We start from the raw sequence: 14,980 nt of genomic DNA, 5'->3' as shown, positions 1-14,980 counted from the left end.
TTAACAGTGCTAAAGTCCTAAGATACAAGGGTCCTGTATCTGGCTGTCCAGTTACCCAAAGCCTCTCCCCACCTCCTCTACCATCCTTTCCCCACTTCAGTGAATTTAATCACAAAGTTATTACAATCTTTGACAACTATGCCAAATATTCCGTACCAGGATTAACTCATTCAGATCCAGTGAATGATTCAAGCCCAGGATTAGAATTAGAATGCAATGAGATAACTGAATCAAAAAATGCAACAAAAATTACTTTACTAATATAAAAATAAAAAGGGTACATTCCTAAAACTAAGAAGATAGTAGTGATTCATATGAAGCAACTAGTCTTTTCCACTGCTGTAATGACTTTGTTAAACTGGCCTTCCTAGGTCAGAAAGTTGTTCTCACTGCATAATGGAAATTCCAATAAAAGCTCAGATACCAATTTCTCATTTTTCATAGGCTTCCTTCCTTCCTTTCTTCCTTCCTTCCTTCCTTCCTTCCTCCTTCTCTTTGCGTGCAAGAAAGCCCAATGGCCTCCCTGACCTTTTAAAGGACCAGCTCAGGCTACACAAAACAGGTCACTCCCACCATATGTAGCAGCAAGCACCCCAAGCGTGATCTCAGGGTTTGCAGCTACCACAGGTTCTTGGATCTGCTTTGTTAAAGGAAAGCAACTCAAAATGGGTTAATAAGCTTACTTTAATCAGTCAGACATATATCGTTTACCTTGTTCAGGGGAAAAAGGTCAGCACCCCGAACTTCAAAGCATACAGGCAGAATTATCAAGACAGAAACAGATCAAGTAGACAGATTTCCAAACTGTCCAACCATTACATCCATACCCAGTCAACATCTGGGTTTCCACATCTGGGTTTTTCAAAGCCAGGGGACTCTCAACAATGGGCTTCCCAGAATTCAGATCAAATCACAGAACACTTCTCAAAGTGAGTCCCAAAACAAAGCTACACATCAGGGCTTATATAGCCTTCTCCTGGCTCAGAAAATGTAACAACCTTACTGACCCACTGGCCAATCAAAAAGTATCTACTGAAAAACAAGCCTCCCTCCCCAGGCTTCTGGTGCACTTTAGCCTAGGGGCAGGGAAGATCTTCCAAATTTGCATTCCCATTACATTCGGCCCCAAGATCTTTCATGCCCATAGCATAGACAATTTACTTTTGAATTAGCACTAAACATCTCTTAGGTCACATTTTCAAAGTACAGCAGTAAAGTTACCAAAGTGGCCACTGGGCCTTAACCAAACACAAAGTACATAGCATTATCACCATTATCACTTCAGTTCAAAACAAGAGTTCAAATAAAGTTGGGGGGGGGGTGTGTCCTTCCCCTCACACAGCTCCAGCCCCTGCTTCCAAGTACAGAGAGGGGGCTGGGCAACAAAACCAACAAGGTGGGGTCCCTGGGGATCCAAGGCACTTCATCCCACCCACCATAGTCACAAGTCCATCCTCCCCCTGGGTCCCAAACTGTGGGATGCAGCCAGGAAGCACATTCAGTGCCCCTGCTTTGCTGCTCAGTTCTTGTCTTTTCCTGTGGCTGAATTCCGAACTCCTGGGTTCCTTCTCCTCCCGCAGGCGGCAGCCGCTCCTGGCTTCTGCCCAGGTCCCGATGCAGGCAGCTCACCATTCCTGCTCTCAGCTCAGCGAAGTCCGCATGCAGGCCATTCTTCTCACCTGCTCCACAGCTCCACAGAGTCACAGCTACCACAACTGGGAAACAAACAATTATCCCAGCCCCCATACTTTCCTTTTACTCTGCAGATCCTGTTCGTGACGCCATTTTGTAGCAGCAAGCACCCCAAGCGTCCTCAGGGTTTTCAGCTACCACAGGTTCTTGGATCTGCTTTGTTAAAGGAAAGCAACTCAAAATGGGTTAACAAGCTTACTTTAATCAGTCAGACATATATCGTTTACCTTGTTCAGGGGAAAAAGGTCAGCACCCCGAACTTCAAAGCATACAGGCAGAATTATCAAGACAGAAACAGATCAAGTAGACAGATTTCCAAACTGTCCAATCATTACATCCATACCCAGTCAACATCTGGGTTTTTCAAAGCCGGGGGACTCTCAACAACGGCTTCCCAGGATTCAGATCAAATCACAGAACACTTCTCAAAGTGAGTCCCAAAACAAAGCTACACATCAGTGCTTATATAGCCTTCTCCTGGCTCAGAAAATGTAACAACCTTACTGACCCACTGGCCAATCAAAAAGTATCTACTGAAAAACAAGCCTCCCTCCCCAGGCTTCTGGTGCACTTTAGCCTAGGGGCAGGGAAGATCTTCCAAATTTGCATTCCCATTACACCATAGCATGACAGTATTCATGATTAAGTGGAGAGCTTTTAAAACTTTTGTAGTAGTTTTTTTAGTAGTTTTCTACTAGGTTGCTCAAGCACACCTCATTATATTAAAAGGTTTTTCAGTGATCTTATAGGAATAACTTTTTTCTTTGCCTTTGTGTCCCCAGTGCTTAGCACAGTAGCACACAGTAGGCACTTAGTACTAGTTGACTAAAAAACATAAGGGATAAAAAATGCTTATTGCTGAGACAAATATGGGTCAATTCATTAAGCTAATATGTCAGCACATCTATCTGTGTTAGCCATTACAAATGGGACCAAAATTGAAGGAAGAAAGCAGAGTAGATTGCATTTGGAAGGTTGTATAATGTTTTTAATTAAGAATTATTAAGAATTAATTAAGAATTATTAAGAATACCATGGTATTCTCTGGCACAAAGACTCATTTCCACACAAATGGGCTTCCACTAATGAATACTGGATGGTTTTGGAACTTAGAACACCAAACTCTCCAAGGAATTTGTTAGTTTAACAATTCAAGAACAAGTAACTTTTTTCTGGCCTTTCTTTATATTTACAATGCTTAAAATAGTGCCTTGTACATAGTAAGCATCGTTTGTTGACTGACCAAAAATCCCAAATGAAACAGAGCACTGATGAAAACCATGATGAGTTAAAAAAAGCAGCATATTAGCAATTATAATCGATGTTCAAGAAGTTATGTTAGGGATAGCATTAAGGAAACTAAGAATTAGAAATGGTGGTAGCAAGAATGAAGAACAGATGGCTAGCCAGAGTACTCAACTGATATTCCTGAAACCCAGAGAAAGGACTCAAGCAGTTTGGGCAGATCCTCTGTGGAGAATCCATAGGAGAACATGGACAAGAATTGCATATGATTAAAGAACATGAAGAGAGTAAAGCCAGTTCATAAAGATAGGTGGGAGGTAGATTGTGATAAAAAGGATTGATTGATGGGTGACCAGTATCATCTATGGGAGAACATGGACAAGAACCGCACTGGGTTAGAGGGCATGAAGAAAAGTAAAAACAGTTCAGAAAGATAGATGGGAGGTAGATTATGATGAGCTTTGATGGGCAGCCACCAGCTTTTCCACAGATTGAGTCTAAGTTATGGCCCTTCCCTTATTTTCAATCACTGCCCCTCTAAAAATTCATAACAGGAAGCAAGAAAGTGACTTTTAGATCTATTGGTTTCCAATTGAAATATCATTATTTATACTCCAAAAAAAGGTTTTTAAAAAAAAAAAGATCAACACTAGATAATCAGGCTGTCTGGTCAGAAAAATGGAGTGATGCCTCAGAGTACTAGAAAAATTGATTATCTTTAGTTAGAGAAAAATGTTAAAGCTCTTGAGACCAATTAAAAACAGCACCTGATGAACTGGAAAATCATTTTTCATGCTTCTTTCATTTAGCTTTCACACGAAAGAATATTTGCTTACAAGAATCCCAATTTCTCAAAGTATCCTTGTTACTAATCTAGATTGGGAAACATTTGAAGGCTGAAGCATCTTCCTAAAAGCACAGGCTCCAAATTTGTCAGTATTTATTATGCATCCATGGTTCTAGCCACTGTGATTAATCAGTATGGATATAAAGAAAGGCAGAAAACAAAACCAAACCCACCTCAGTTTCATCGCTCTCCAGTTGTTCACAGTAGTGGGAAGACAAGATGCAAACTCTGTATTATTGGAGAATTCTTGAGAGAGGCAGATGCATCAGCTGGGGTCAGGTCAAAGCTAGGAGGCAAACCAAAAGTAAAGAGATTGATTATCATGCTAAGGAATCTGGTCTTGCTGATAGCAAACTCAGATTCCTGGGGTACAGATTGTTTTTTTATAACCTTTCAGGACCACTTGGAGTATACTGTCAGTCAGCAGCTTTCTGCAGTAACTTAGGATAGACAAAGCATTTCACAGGAAGAGAGTTAGAAAAAGAGGAGTATCAGTCAAGTGAGAAAAGGGGAGTATTTGGAATGTAAGCGGAAAGATTTATTATCAAAATAAAACATTCCTTGTTCAAGGGCAGGAGACAAGGAGAAGCAACCTAATTTACAAGTGTGAAAGCAGCCTTTTTAGACAAAATTGCAGGGTCTCTTATCAAAGGACAGTAAGTACACTGGCAAGGATGAATTAGATCATATCCTTTATCATGTCCTTGCATTGGAAATTTCTAGTAGTAGGCCACCAGGTGGCTGGGAATATCTACATTGTTAGTTCATTCAGATGTTGCAAAATAATTGTAGTTCCTATTCCCCCTTTTCTCTCTGCCCTCCATTACAAATAATACATTTACAGAATAAATTGGAGGTCATCTCAAAGGGAAGGCACTAAGGTTGATGAGGACTGGAAAAAGGTTTCTTGCAGGAAAATGAGACTGTGTATGTAAGGAGGATTTTGTTATCCTTTTTAGAGTTTAATTTCTCAGGATCCATGGCCATGGCAACATCTAGTTTCCAGGTGGTAAATAATATCTTCCAAAATAGCCCCAAGGATCCTAGACAGTAATTTCTAGAATCATAGTGATAGACCTACTGAGGCTGTACCATGAGATATGGAGTGACATAATTAATATTTACTATTCTTGTGCGGAGTGATGACTTTGCTAAAGTTAACCTGTGAGCTTAATGTTGGCAAGATGCCTTCTTTGTCTATTGCCCTATAAAGCAAGTGGGCGCTGGTCAGTGAGTGGGGAAACCACTGGAAATCCAAGGGGCAGCCCATTTGGGATTTGGGTAATGCATGCACCTGCCTCAACCTACACCCAACAGGCTTCAGGGGACTTAGGGGGGTGCCTGCAAGGGGGATTAGAGAATGCTGTAGGAGCTGGTGCTTCCATTCTAGACTCCTTTTGAGAAGACTAGACTAGAATACAGTAAGATTATGAACCCCTCCAAAGCTGTCTTCCTGTCCTGTCTTTCTGACCAGATCAAGAATGAACCTGTCAGAGGCTGGAGGGAAGCCAGGAAGCAGAGATGGAGAGTTCCATGCATGGAGTACAGGCAGTGCAAACCCACTGGAGTGGAGAGATGGGCTGTCATATGTGAAGAATAGCAAAGGTCCCGCGTCACTGCATCACAGAGCGCGTGGCGGGGAGTCCGTCAGGAAAAGGTAGGGTCCAGCTCACGGGGCTGCTTAAAAGCCAAGCAGAACCCGAAAGTGCTCGGGCGCCACTGGAGTTAAAGGAGCAGAAGAGTGACACGGTCAGACCTGTCCTTTGGGGACATTAATTGAATTTGGCAGCTGAGTGAAGGATGACGTGGAGCGGCGCGGCCTGGCCTGGGGATGCCCCAGGAGGTCCACGGGTGGGGTTCTGAGGGCATGCACTAGGGTGGCGGCAGCGTCAGGGAGAAAGCAGTGTATCTGAGCCAAGGGATGTGACAGTGCCAGTCAGTCAGGATGGAAACGGAAAGGGCTCAAACTGCGCCGAGGCCCGCAAGCCATCCATCTATCCAGCCCGGGGTGAAGGAGGGAGGGCGGGGCCGAGGGGTGGCCGGGGAGGAGGGGCGAAGGACGAGCCAGAGTGCGGGCCAGATGAAATTTACCAGCGTCCCTGCTACTATGGTCGACAATGCATTTTCTCCTAAGGGTTCGGGTCGGGTAACGACACTGGCGAGGTGGAGCACGGCAGGGGACCAACGTCCCCAGGGAGCTCTCCCAGCAAACAGCTTAGCGGCTCCCACACTTCTAGGGGTAGTTGGTCCCATTGCACTTACGCCAGCCCTGGGCGCGCATGCGTGTCACGTGACAACCCGGACCCAGCCTTTCGCCCGCCCCTTAGACCGAGAGGCTCCTCCTTCCTTCCTTCTTGCACGCGGGTGGGTCTCTTCCTCTTCCGGCGGAAGCGATTCATGGGACGTTGATTTTTCCGCTTGGCTTCTGGGCTGGGCGGCAACTGGCTGCAGGATGTTCTCGGCGGGAGCAGAGAGTTTATTCCTCCAAGCCAGGTGCGGGGAGAGGGTAGCGCCCCTTGGGGGGGGCGGGAGCCTTGGGTCCCCGGGTCCGCGCCTGGGGCTGAGGTTTCTGCCTCGGAGAATGTCATTCCTGAGACCTGCTGGGCGTCGTTTAGGCCCGAAGGGGATCGTGGCTTGTCTGCTGTGCCTGCCAGCATCGGAAAGGGGGTGGGGTAGACACTGCCCCAAATCTCTGCCCTTTAAAACAAGGGAACGAACCCTGACTGCTTGAGTCTTAACATAGTTACTCAGAAATTCATAAAGTCAGTTTAGAATCAGTCACAGTCTAGATCTTGCGTAGAACTAAGTGGATGAAAAGGTTACTGAGCAATCGGTGCAAAGTCTAATGCCTGTCAAGTCTTCTTGGGCTTTGCCCCCATTTTTACAAGGGAAGAAACTGAAGCCCAGGGACTTGCCAAGAGTCAGAAGGGCGGTGTAAGTCAGAGATGATAGTGTTTGAACCTAGAGCCTCTTTCGTCTCAGCCGGTGGTCTTGCCACTCTACCAAGCTTTCTTCCTGCAGCCAGACAACTCTAATTAGAAATCCCTCCATAATCTCAGACTCCGGTTACATAAAACTAAGCACAGTCACTTCATTTCTGCTGTTGTGAATTTTTAGTTTTGTTTCAGTTTTACTGAGAAATAGAAAGGAGTCCTCAAAAGGTATTAGAAATTAGTCTCCTAAGTTAAAGTATTGTGTAAGATGAGGTTTTCCTTTCTTCCACTTGCGATGCCAAGTGTGTAAGTGGCATAGAAACACACCCTCCACTGTGGCAGATAGGTAACTTATCAGTAACTTCTGGTCTTTGTTGCTTGGGAGTCTGAGAAGTTGAGTGGCTTGTTCGTGGTCACACGCCTAGTAGGTATTTCAAGCTCAGTTCTTCATAGCATTTATATAGAGTCCTTTAAGGTTTGCAAAGCACTTTACAAAATTATCTCATTTTAGTCTCACAATAAGGGCAGATGCTGTTATTATTAATCCCATTTTAGAAATGAAAAAACTCAGGCTGTAAGAAGTTAAGTGACTTGTTTAGGATTACATTGGGATGTCCAAGCCCAGAAGTGAACTAAGGTCTGCCTGACTCCAAGTCGAGCCATCTGTCTGCATTGCTATCTCTGTTCTTCATCTGCTGCATCTCAGCTGTCATGGAAAAAGTCATTAAGGAAACCATAATTGATACATGTGTTTTTTATATAAGAAAAGATATATTTAGCCTGTTAGCCCATTGAGTAAATAACTTTGTTTGCTTTGAAAGGGTATGTGGTCTCTTCAAATGCTTAAGCATTGGACCCCAGATATCTTTAGTTTCCCTTAACTATAACTATCATAAATAAATAACTATTATAGTTTATTTAATTTATTCATTGATCTAACAGTGTTTCTTAATCTGAGGTTTAGTGAGCTTATTTTTTAAAAAGTATTTTGACATTTGTACTTCCATCCTGGTTTCCTTTGTAATGCTTTGTATTTTATACATTTAAAAAGCTTTATTTTGAGAAAGAGTCTGTGGGCTTCATCAGACTGCCTAACAAGAAGATAGTTAACCCCAGAAGTAAGTTATCCTGAAGTTTGAATGGAAGGACAAATATTTTCAGGCAGTACCTTACTGTGTCTGCTGTGTAAAATGGTACTTTCTTGTAATAGTTGTGTAAAGTACCCTCTAAAACTGAGCTTTCATGATTTTGTAGGTTTCAGTAAGATCCTCTCAGCTTTCAGTACTGAGGAGTCCTTTTCTTCATATAGCTTCTTTATTCTGATGATGATGATGATGGTTTTGATGATTTGGATTAGATTCTCCATCATACATTTTTGGCCAGAATTGCAGGGTTATAGGTGTAGTTACATGGGGTAGAGTGGGAGAGAAAGAGGGAGAAGGAAGAGGAAGGGGATAAAATGATGTTTTTTGGCTTATATTCATCATGTTGTTCAGTTTTATTTTTAGCTTTGTGTGTATATTGGACCGTAGATAGTAGTCTACTAAATCTTTTCTGGATATTAACTGAGGCTTTGAACTATCATGAGTATAGTTAGTATTCTTTTTGCCTAAGTATAGTACCTTATGCTTACAGTTAGTTGAATTTATACTTGTTTACACTGAAGTTTCTCACTTTCATGGCCTCAAGAGGTTCCCTTCAGTTTTTTGCCCTATAGTTCTAGCATTGGAAGAACTTCCTGTTAGCTGTCCACAAGATTTCACATTGCACTTCTTATCACTTATAAAAATATTAAGTGAAATTCATCCCAGCACTGGTTCATCAGGAACCTGACTACTCAAATGTTTTTATCCAGAGAAGTGGCCCTACATTTTTCTTCCTGAGTCCTATACATGAATGAATTAATGGTTGAAAAAAATTTTTATTGATACCTTTTTTTAACACGAACAAAATTTTCTTACTCTCCCAAAAAGTCATCACATAATAACAAATAATATTTTTAAAGAGACAAAAAAAAATCAGCAAAACTTAAAGGTATATTCAAAAAATCTGAAAGTATATGCATTGTACTATGCTTGTGGACCTTCTACCTCTGCAAAGGAGTTAAGGTGGAGATGTCTTCTCATATCTCTTCTTTGAAACCATGCTTATTCTTTGTAATTTTGCAACATTCACTCTTGATTGTTTTGTGGGCATCCTTTCCATTTAATTAGTTATGTGAATATTTTTTTCTTGGCTCTATTTATTTGGCATCAGATCTTATAAATCCATGCTTTTTGGTATTGATCATTTTTATAGTTTTTTATAGTACTCCATTATACCATATATAATTGTTTAGCCATTTCCCAATTGATGGGTACTTTTTTCCCAACAATTTTGCTATAAGAAAAAGTACTGCTATAAATGTTTTGGTGTATATAGGGCCCTTTTTCTTTTCAGTGACCTCCTTGGGATATATACCTGGCAGGGGAATCTCTGGGTCGAAGAATATGTACATTTTAGTCCCTTTATATGCATAATTCAGAATTATTTTCCAGAGTGGTTGTGCGGATACACTGTCTGGTTGTACCACTGTGAGACGACTCTTCTGACTTTTCCACCGTAGCTCCCACGTCCATTTACCTTCCCAGGTTGTCTCCACCCCCTTTTCAGCTTTTTCTGCATGTGTTGTTTTTTCATTAGACTCTAAACTCCCCAAGAGTAGGGACTGGCTTTTTTCATAATTGTCTCCCCTGTGCTTGGGACATAGTAGGTACTTAATAATGTTTATGGGCGTACTATGTGCCAAACACTGTACCAAGTGTTGGGGAGACATTTTTTTTAAAGAGATAGTCCCAGCTCTTGAGTTTGCACTCTAATTTGGGGGAGACAACATATGTAAAAAGTTCGGCTTCAGGTCTAATGTCTATGCCTGAGGGTGTAGTAGTGAGACAGATGGCAAAGCCCAGGGATCTTTAGGTTGAACCATCAGGTCACATGACAGTGCCCAGGGGACTGGAGGACATTGCAGTAGGACAGATGTTAAGATTGGGAGGACTTAAGCAGTAGTGGCTGCGCAGAAACTAACACCAAAGGTCCTTCCATCTCAGTGGAAGTCTGGTAGTTAGTTAGTCTTGAGTGGACTCATCCAAGAAGTTTGAACAACCATATTCTTCACTGATGGGGTCTAGACAGCCTGAGTTTGAGGAGCGGTGAAGATAAAAGAAGGGGCAAGAGCCTGTGCTACTGGCTGTGCTATCCTGTGGAGTTGGGGCAGTGTTGGAGAAAAACATGACAAAACAATGATTGCTTAATATTTTTTGGTGTGGAATCTTGTAAGAAAAATTGAAAATCCAGATGCATTTCATCCAGGGATTTACTCATCTTCACAGTTTCTGTCCTCCACCTAAGAACTGAGATGGATATTGGCATAGATGACCAGCACTTGCCATTTGCATGGGAGAGTTGTGGTGAAAAGAGTCCTGGGTTTGGAGTCAGAAGACCTGGGTCATGTTCATAGCTCTTTTAGGACATACTAGTTGTTTGATCTTGGGCAAATCAGATTCTTTCTCCCCACTGATAAAGTAAGATTGAAAGGTTTCTTCCATCACAAAATTCTATGACTTTTGAATTGTCAAGTAATACAGAAATGTTGAACTGAATAACTATATCAACTTTCTAATAAAACAACAGTCAAATACATTTACAATGAAATCAGTGTTTTCATGATAAAACACAAATCGTTGTTGAACACACAGTCTGATCAAATAAATACTTAATTGATTGACTTGAACCACCTTTTCTTGGAGGCCCATTTATCAAACTTCATACTATGTATTTTTGCCAGAGAACCACTATTTAACATTTATTGAGGGCTGCCTACAGTTAACTCCTCATTAGTTTAGATCACACTAATTTAAATTTATGTTAATTCAGATAATGCTTGGATACGTTACCACTTCCTTGTGTTATTCCAGTGCCAAAGTATATCTATCTTTGTTGATGTGATTATTTCTGTCAGTGACACATTGCAACCAAATCATTCCTGTTTGTCTGTCATGTAGAACTCTTGCCTTTATCCGCCTATAAATTCACTACAGGGGGCCTGTTACTAAGCTACAGTGAGGCGTGTTTGCTCCCAGTTTACATTTTCATTGCCAGGAATAGTTCTGGCCTCTGCCTAACTGGTTTGTCACATAGCTGGTTAGAGTACAGGGAGATCAGACCCCATTGGGAAGTTCTCCTAAGTTATCCTTACTGAACACTTGGAGGTCTTACTCATTATTTTTATTTCCACAAATTTCCATCACTAAGCCTGATTTCTGCCAGACTGCTTTTGTTTTCCTAGCAGTTTTTATCAAACAGGAGGTTTTTCCCTAGGTAACTTATATTTCTTGCTTTATCACATGACTGAGTTATTGAGTTCTATTGTTTTTGACTCCTTTGTCTAGTCTGTTCCATTGATCTCTATTTTCTAACTGATACCGGATGGTTTTGATGACTTGCTTTATAGTGTAGTTTGAGGCCTGGAAGTGCTATTCCCCCTTTATTCCTTCTTTTCATCATTTCCCTTGATATTCTAGATCTTTTGTTTTTTCACATGAATTTTGTTATTATTTTTCTTGGTGATTTGATTGGTATAGCATTAAAAGTATAAGTAAATTTTGGTAATATTTTCATTTTCATTATATTGGTATGACCTAGCCACGAGTACTGAATATCCTTCCAGCTATATAGGTTATTCTTTAATTCTTTAAGGAATGCTTTGTAATTGAGTCTGTTTAAGTCTTTTGCATGTTTTGGAAGGTTGATCAGATATCTTATGCATTTTGTATTTATTTGGAATGTATGTATGTGTATATGTGGATTTATTTTGTAGCCTGCAGCTTTGCTGAAGCTATTGTGTGTATTACTGTCTTTGCTGATTTCCTGGGGTTAGTTTATCTACTCTGTACCTGTCTTTATTCCTTTAATTCCTTTCTCTTGTAATGAGAAGAATGGGTATCACTCTTGTATTTACTGGGAAAGGTTCTAGTGTATCCATGCATATGATGTTTGCTTTTGGTTTTAAATAGATTGTTTTTTATGATATTTTTTAAAAGCCCCTCTGTGCCTTTGTTTTTAGGGTTCTTAGCATAAAAGAGTGTTGAACTTTGTGAGAGGCTTTTTCTGCATCTGTTGAAATTATCATGTGGCTTGAGATGTTTTGGTTTATAATTAGTTATGTTAATTGTTTCCCTAGTGTTGAATCATCCTTGTATCTTTGGTATAAATCCCACTCGAGCATAGTGAATGATTTCTTGTATAAAGCACTGTAATCTCTTTAATAGGATTTTTTCTAAAATTTGAGTCAATATTCATTAGTAATATTGGCCTATAGTTTTCTTTCCATGTTTTATCTTTTCCTTAGTTTAGATATTAGGACTTAAACTTATATTAGGACTATATTTGTCTCATAAAAGGATTCTAGTTAGGATTTGTTCTTAATTTTTAAGGATAATTTGTGAAGTATAGGTACTGTTTTTAAAAGTTTGATAGAATTCTCTTGTGAATCTGTCATGTCCAAGGAGTTATTTTCTTTGGTAGTTTTTTTCATCTTTCTTTATATTTTGTATATGCATATATATTTTATGTCTATTTCCTTTTCTGAAATTGGGTTATTTAATATCTCTCTCTGATCTTTTGATAGTTTATATGTTTAATATTTTTGAAGACATTCCTCTAATTCTTCTTTGTTCTCAGTTTTGTTAGCATAAAACCCCCAACCCTCATTTTTAAAAATTACAGATTTTCTGTTTGTATTAACTTAGAAAATACTGTCTCTGTGGGCCTTAGTTTCCTCACCTGTAAAATGGGTGAGAGGAGGGGAAACTCTAAGGGAGTTGCCTGCATAAATGTGAAATGGCCCTTCCTTGTACTACCAAATTATGGCTGCAAATCCTATACTACCAAATTATGGCTAATTTGAAATTGCCTGTTTTTCTCTATATTTTTGAAGCTGCTTCTTTTTCTAGTTCATCAGCATCATTCTACTTTTAAGTAAAATGTTACAGAAACTCAATTCATATAAATCTAACCTTAAATTTAATTAGTAGAGCCAGAAATTGAAGGCAAATTTAAAGAATCTTTGCATCCTTGAAAAGAATCTTCTGCACTTGAGAAGAGGGCCCCTGATCTTAGAATTTGTTTTAAGTGTCACCCTAAAAATGTGTAGAGGAAGAAATTTTTCATATTTTTTGTTCATCATTATATCTGAATTAATATAAACTTCTAAATTAGTGTGGTCTGAATTAATGAAGAGTTAACTATAGGCAGCCCTTAATAAATGTTAAATAGTGGTTTTCCTGCCAAAATTCATAGTATGAAGTTTGATAAATGGACCATGTAGAAAAGGTGGTTTAAGTTAATTAATTATGTATTTGACCACGTACTGTGTAGTGTTCAATAATAGTTTCTCTTTTATCATGAAAACAATGATTTCGTTGTAAATGTATTTTACTTTGTGTTTTATTAGAAAGCTGATGTATTATAGCTGGTCAGGTCAACATTTTTGTATTACTTGATTGAATTCCTGACATATTATTGTCTTCTTTCTTTCTAGGGAGATTCATGATGAGGAGCTAAAGAAATTCTGTTCACGTATAACGGGACTGCTTCAAAAGGAAGACTTAGGAAATGAGACCATTGACTGTTTGCAAAGACTTTTCCTCATTGTCTCAGCCACAAAATATTCTAGGAAGTGAGTAAAAATAGCTGATATTCTCCCAATCTCACCAAATAATGTATAAAGCATTTATTGATCTTACTGCTCTCAATTTTCAGAAATTATACTATCCTTAAGTCATTTTTCTTTCCTGTTCCTCTGAAGCAACACTGAACAAGTCATTTCTTCTAGTATTTGAAGATGACTGTTATGTCTCCCTTAGTCTTCTCTTTTTCATTCTAAATCTCCCCCAATAATTTCAGATATTCCTTTCATGATATGCTTGTAAAGTAGGTGCTGTATCCCATTAAAATTCACAGTTGAGGAACATTTGGGTTTCAAGGCAGTAAGTCAGGCCTTTTTGTCTTCAGTGATTTATTTCTTCTCCCCAAAACTGGCTTGTTTCTTTTCCTGAACTAATGCAGTATAGTGAGTGATCAGAAATCATGAGTATATAAAAACCATATAGAGCTAACGTCCAAGGGATCGTGACCAGCCTCAGTTTGTGATGTAGGGTAGTATCAGTTCTCAGAAATACAAAGTACAAGCATTAGTTTCAGTTTGACATGGTTATGTTTTTACAGACTTGAAAAGAAATTTGTGGAGCTATTGCTGTCAGCGTTGTATTTTCCAAAATCTCCTGAACAGGTTCAGGTTCTCTGTGCTGCCATCGTGAGAGAAATATCGCCTTCCGAGAACCTGCCATTGTTTTATGACCACATCCAAAACACCAAACTGTTCAGCCTGGCGGCATCAGTCCTGTTGGCTCAGGTAACTTGAACTCGAGTTGTTGGTACTTACTTCTCTTTGTGTCTAGTCCCTTTGCCTAGTCATATTTTGTTCCATTTTATTTTAGAGCACACGATGGGAAGTTAGATTCTCTTCCCTGCCTGTGCCATTAGTCATGAAATCTCTTACCCCTCCCACTCCTATGAAATCAGTATTTCTGTTTGCTGGATTAAGGTTAATGTAACATTGTTTTTGTAACTTTGGGAAGGTCCATGAAGAAAGGAATGAAGTGTACACAAATGCTGGTGTACTAACTGTAACACTACTATGAATCTTAGAACTAGCCCCATGAATTAGCAAGGCTAGTTCTGTAGATTTTTCTAAATTAGAAATTGCTTAATATGAGCAGTAATCAGTGGTGGGGAATTTTTTATTTATTTAAAGATGAAATTTATATTATGAATCATACAAGAAGGACACTAACATGGTTTTGGTGAGTCCATTTAAAAACAGTTTTTGTGTGTAATGAGTATATATTGAAATTTAGGTATAAAATAAACTATTATTGTGACTTAAAAGTGAATTCTTCAGTGAATTCATGCACAGTAGCCTAAGCTATTTAATTGTGATAGTATGGCCTTATATTCTACACTTTCTTAATATTTCTAAGGAAATTTTTAAACTTTGATTTTTATGGAGTAATTTAAAGTACTTTAAAAGATGAATCTCCTTTCTCAGCCTTTCCCTCTAACACTCAAATAGATCAGCTGTTAAGTTCAGTGAGCCATGCAGATGACTCTGCCTTGTGGAATAGTGGTCTGACCCCTCGACTGGTCATTGCTACTTATGCTG

At 39.6% G+C, this 14,980-nt stretch overlaps 1 protein-coding gene and 1 long non-coding RNA gene across 3 annotated transcripts in view; one reads left to right on the top strand and one right to left on the bottom strand.

Moving 5' to 3' along the window:
* Positions 1-666: 666 nt before the first annotated feature.
* On the bottom strand, positions 667-6,013 carry LOC138158656 (uncharacterized). Its single transcript, XR_011167696.1, has 3 exons — positions 5,876-6,013; positions 3,958-4,070; positions 667-1,715 (listed from the first exon to the last, which is right to left on the bottom strand). It is a non-coding gene; the product is annotated as an uncharacterized lncRNA (long non-coding RNA).
* Positions 6,014-6,127: 114 nt separating this feature from the next.
* The window catches only part of AP5Z1 (adaptor related protein complex 5 subunit zeta 1), a 25,600-nt gene continuing 16,747 nt past the window's right edge, over positions 6,128-14,980 (top strand). For both annotated transcript variants that reach the window (XM_069084765.1, XM_069084764.1), the window contains exons 1-3: positions 6,128-6,277; positions 13,298-13,435; positions 13,984-14,170. In XM_069084765.1, the coding sequence (XP_068940866.1) occupies positions 6,237-6,277; positions 13,298-13,435; positions 13,984-14,170 (366 nt within the window). In that variant the 5' untranslated portion in view covers positions 6,128-6,236. The remainder of the gene's footprint in view (positions 6,278-13,297; positions 13,436-13,983; positions 14,171-14,980) is intronic.

This window comes from Petaurus breviceps, unplaced genomic scaffold (assembly GCF_028583685.1).
Source record: "Petaurus breviceps papuanus isolate PSGF00001 unplaced genomic scaffold, PetGlider_PUasm1.0 175, whole genome shotgun sequence".
Taxonomy (NCBI): domain Eukaryota; kingdom Metazoa; phylum Chordata; class Mammalia; order Diprotodontia; family Petauridae; genus Petaurus; species Petaurus breviceps.
Note: the sequence above shows the minus strand (reverse complement) of the source record. Positions and strands in the feature narration are given on the sequence as shown.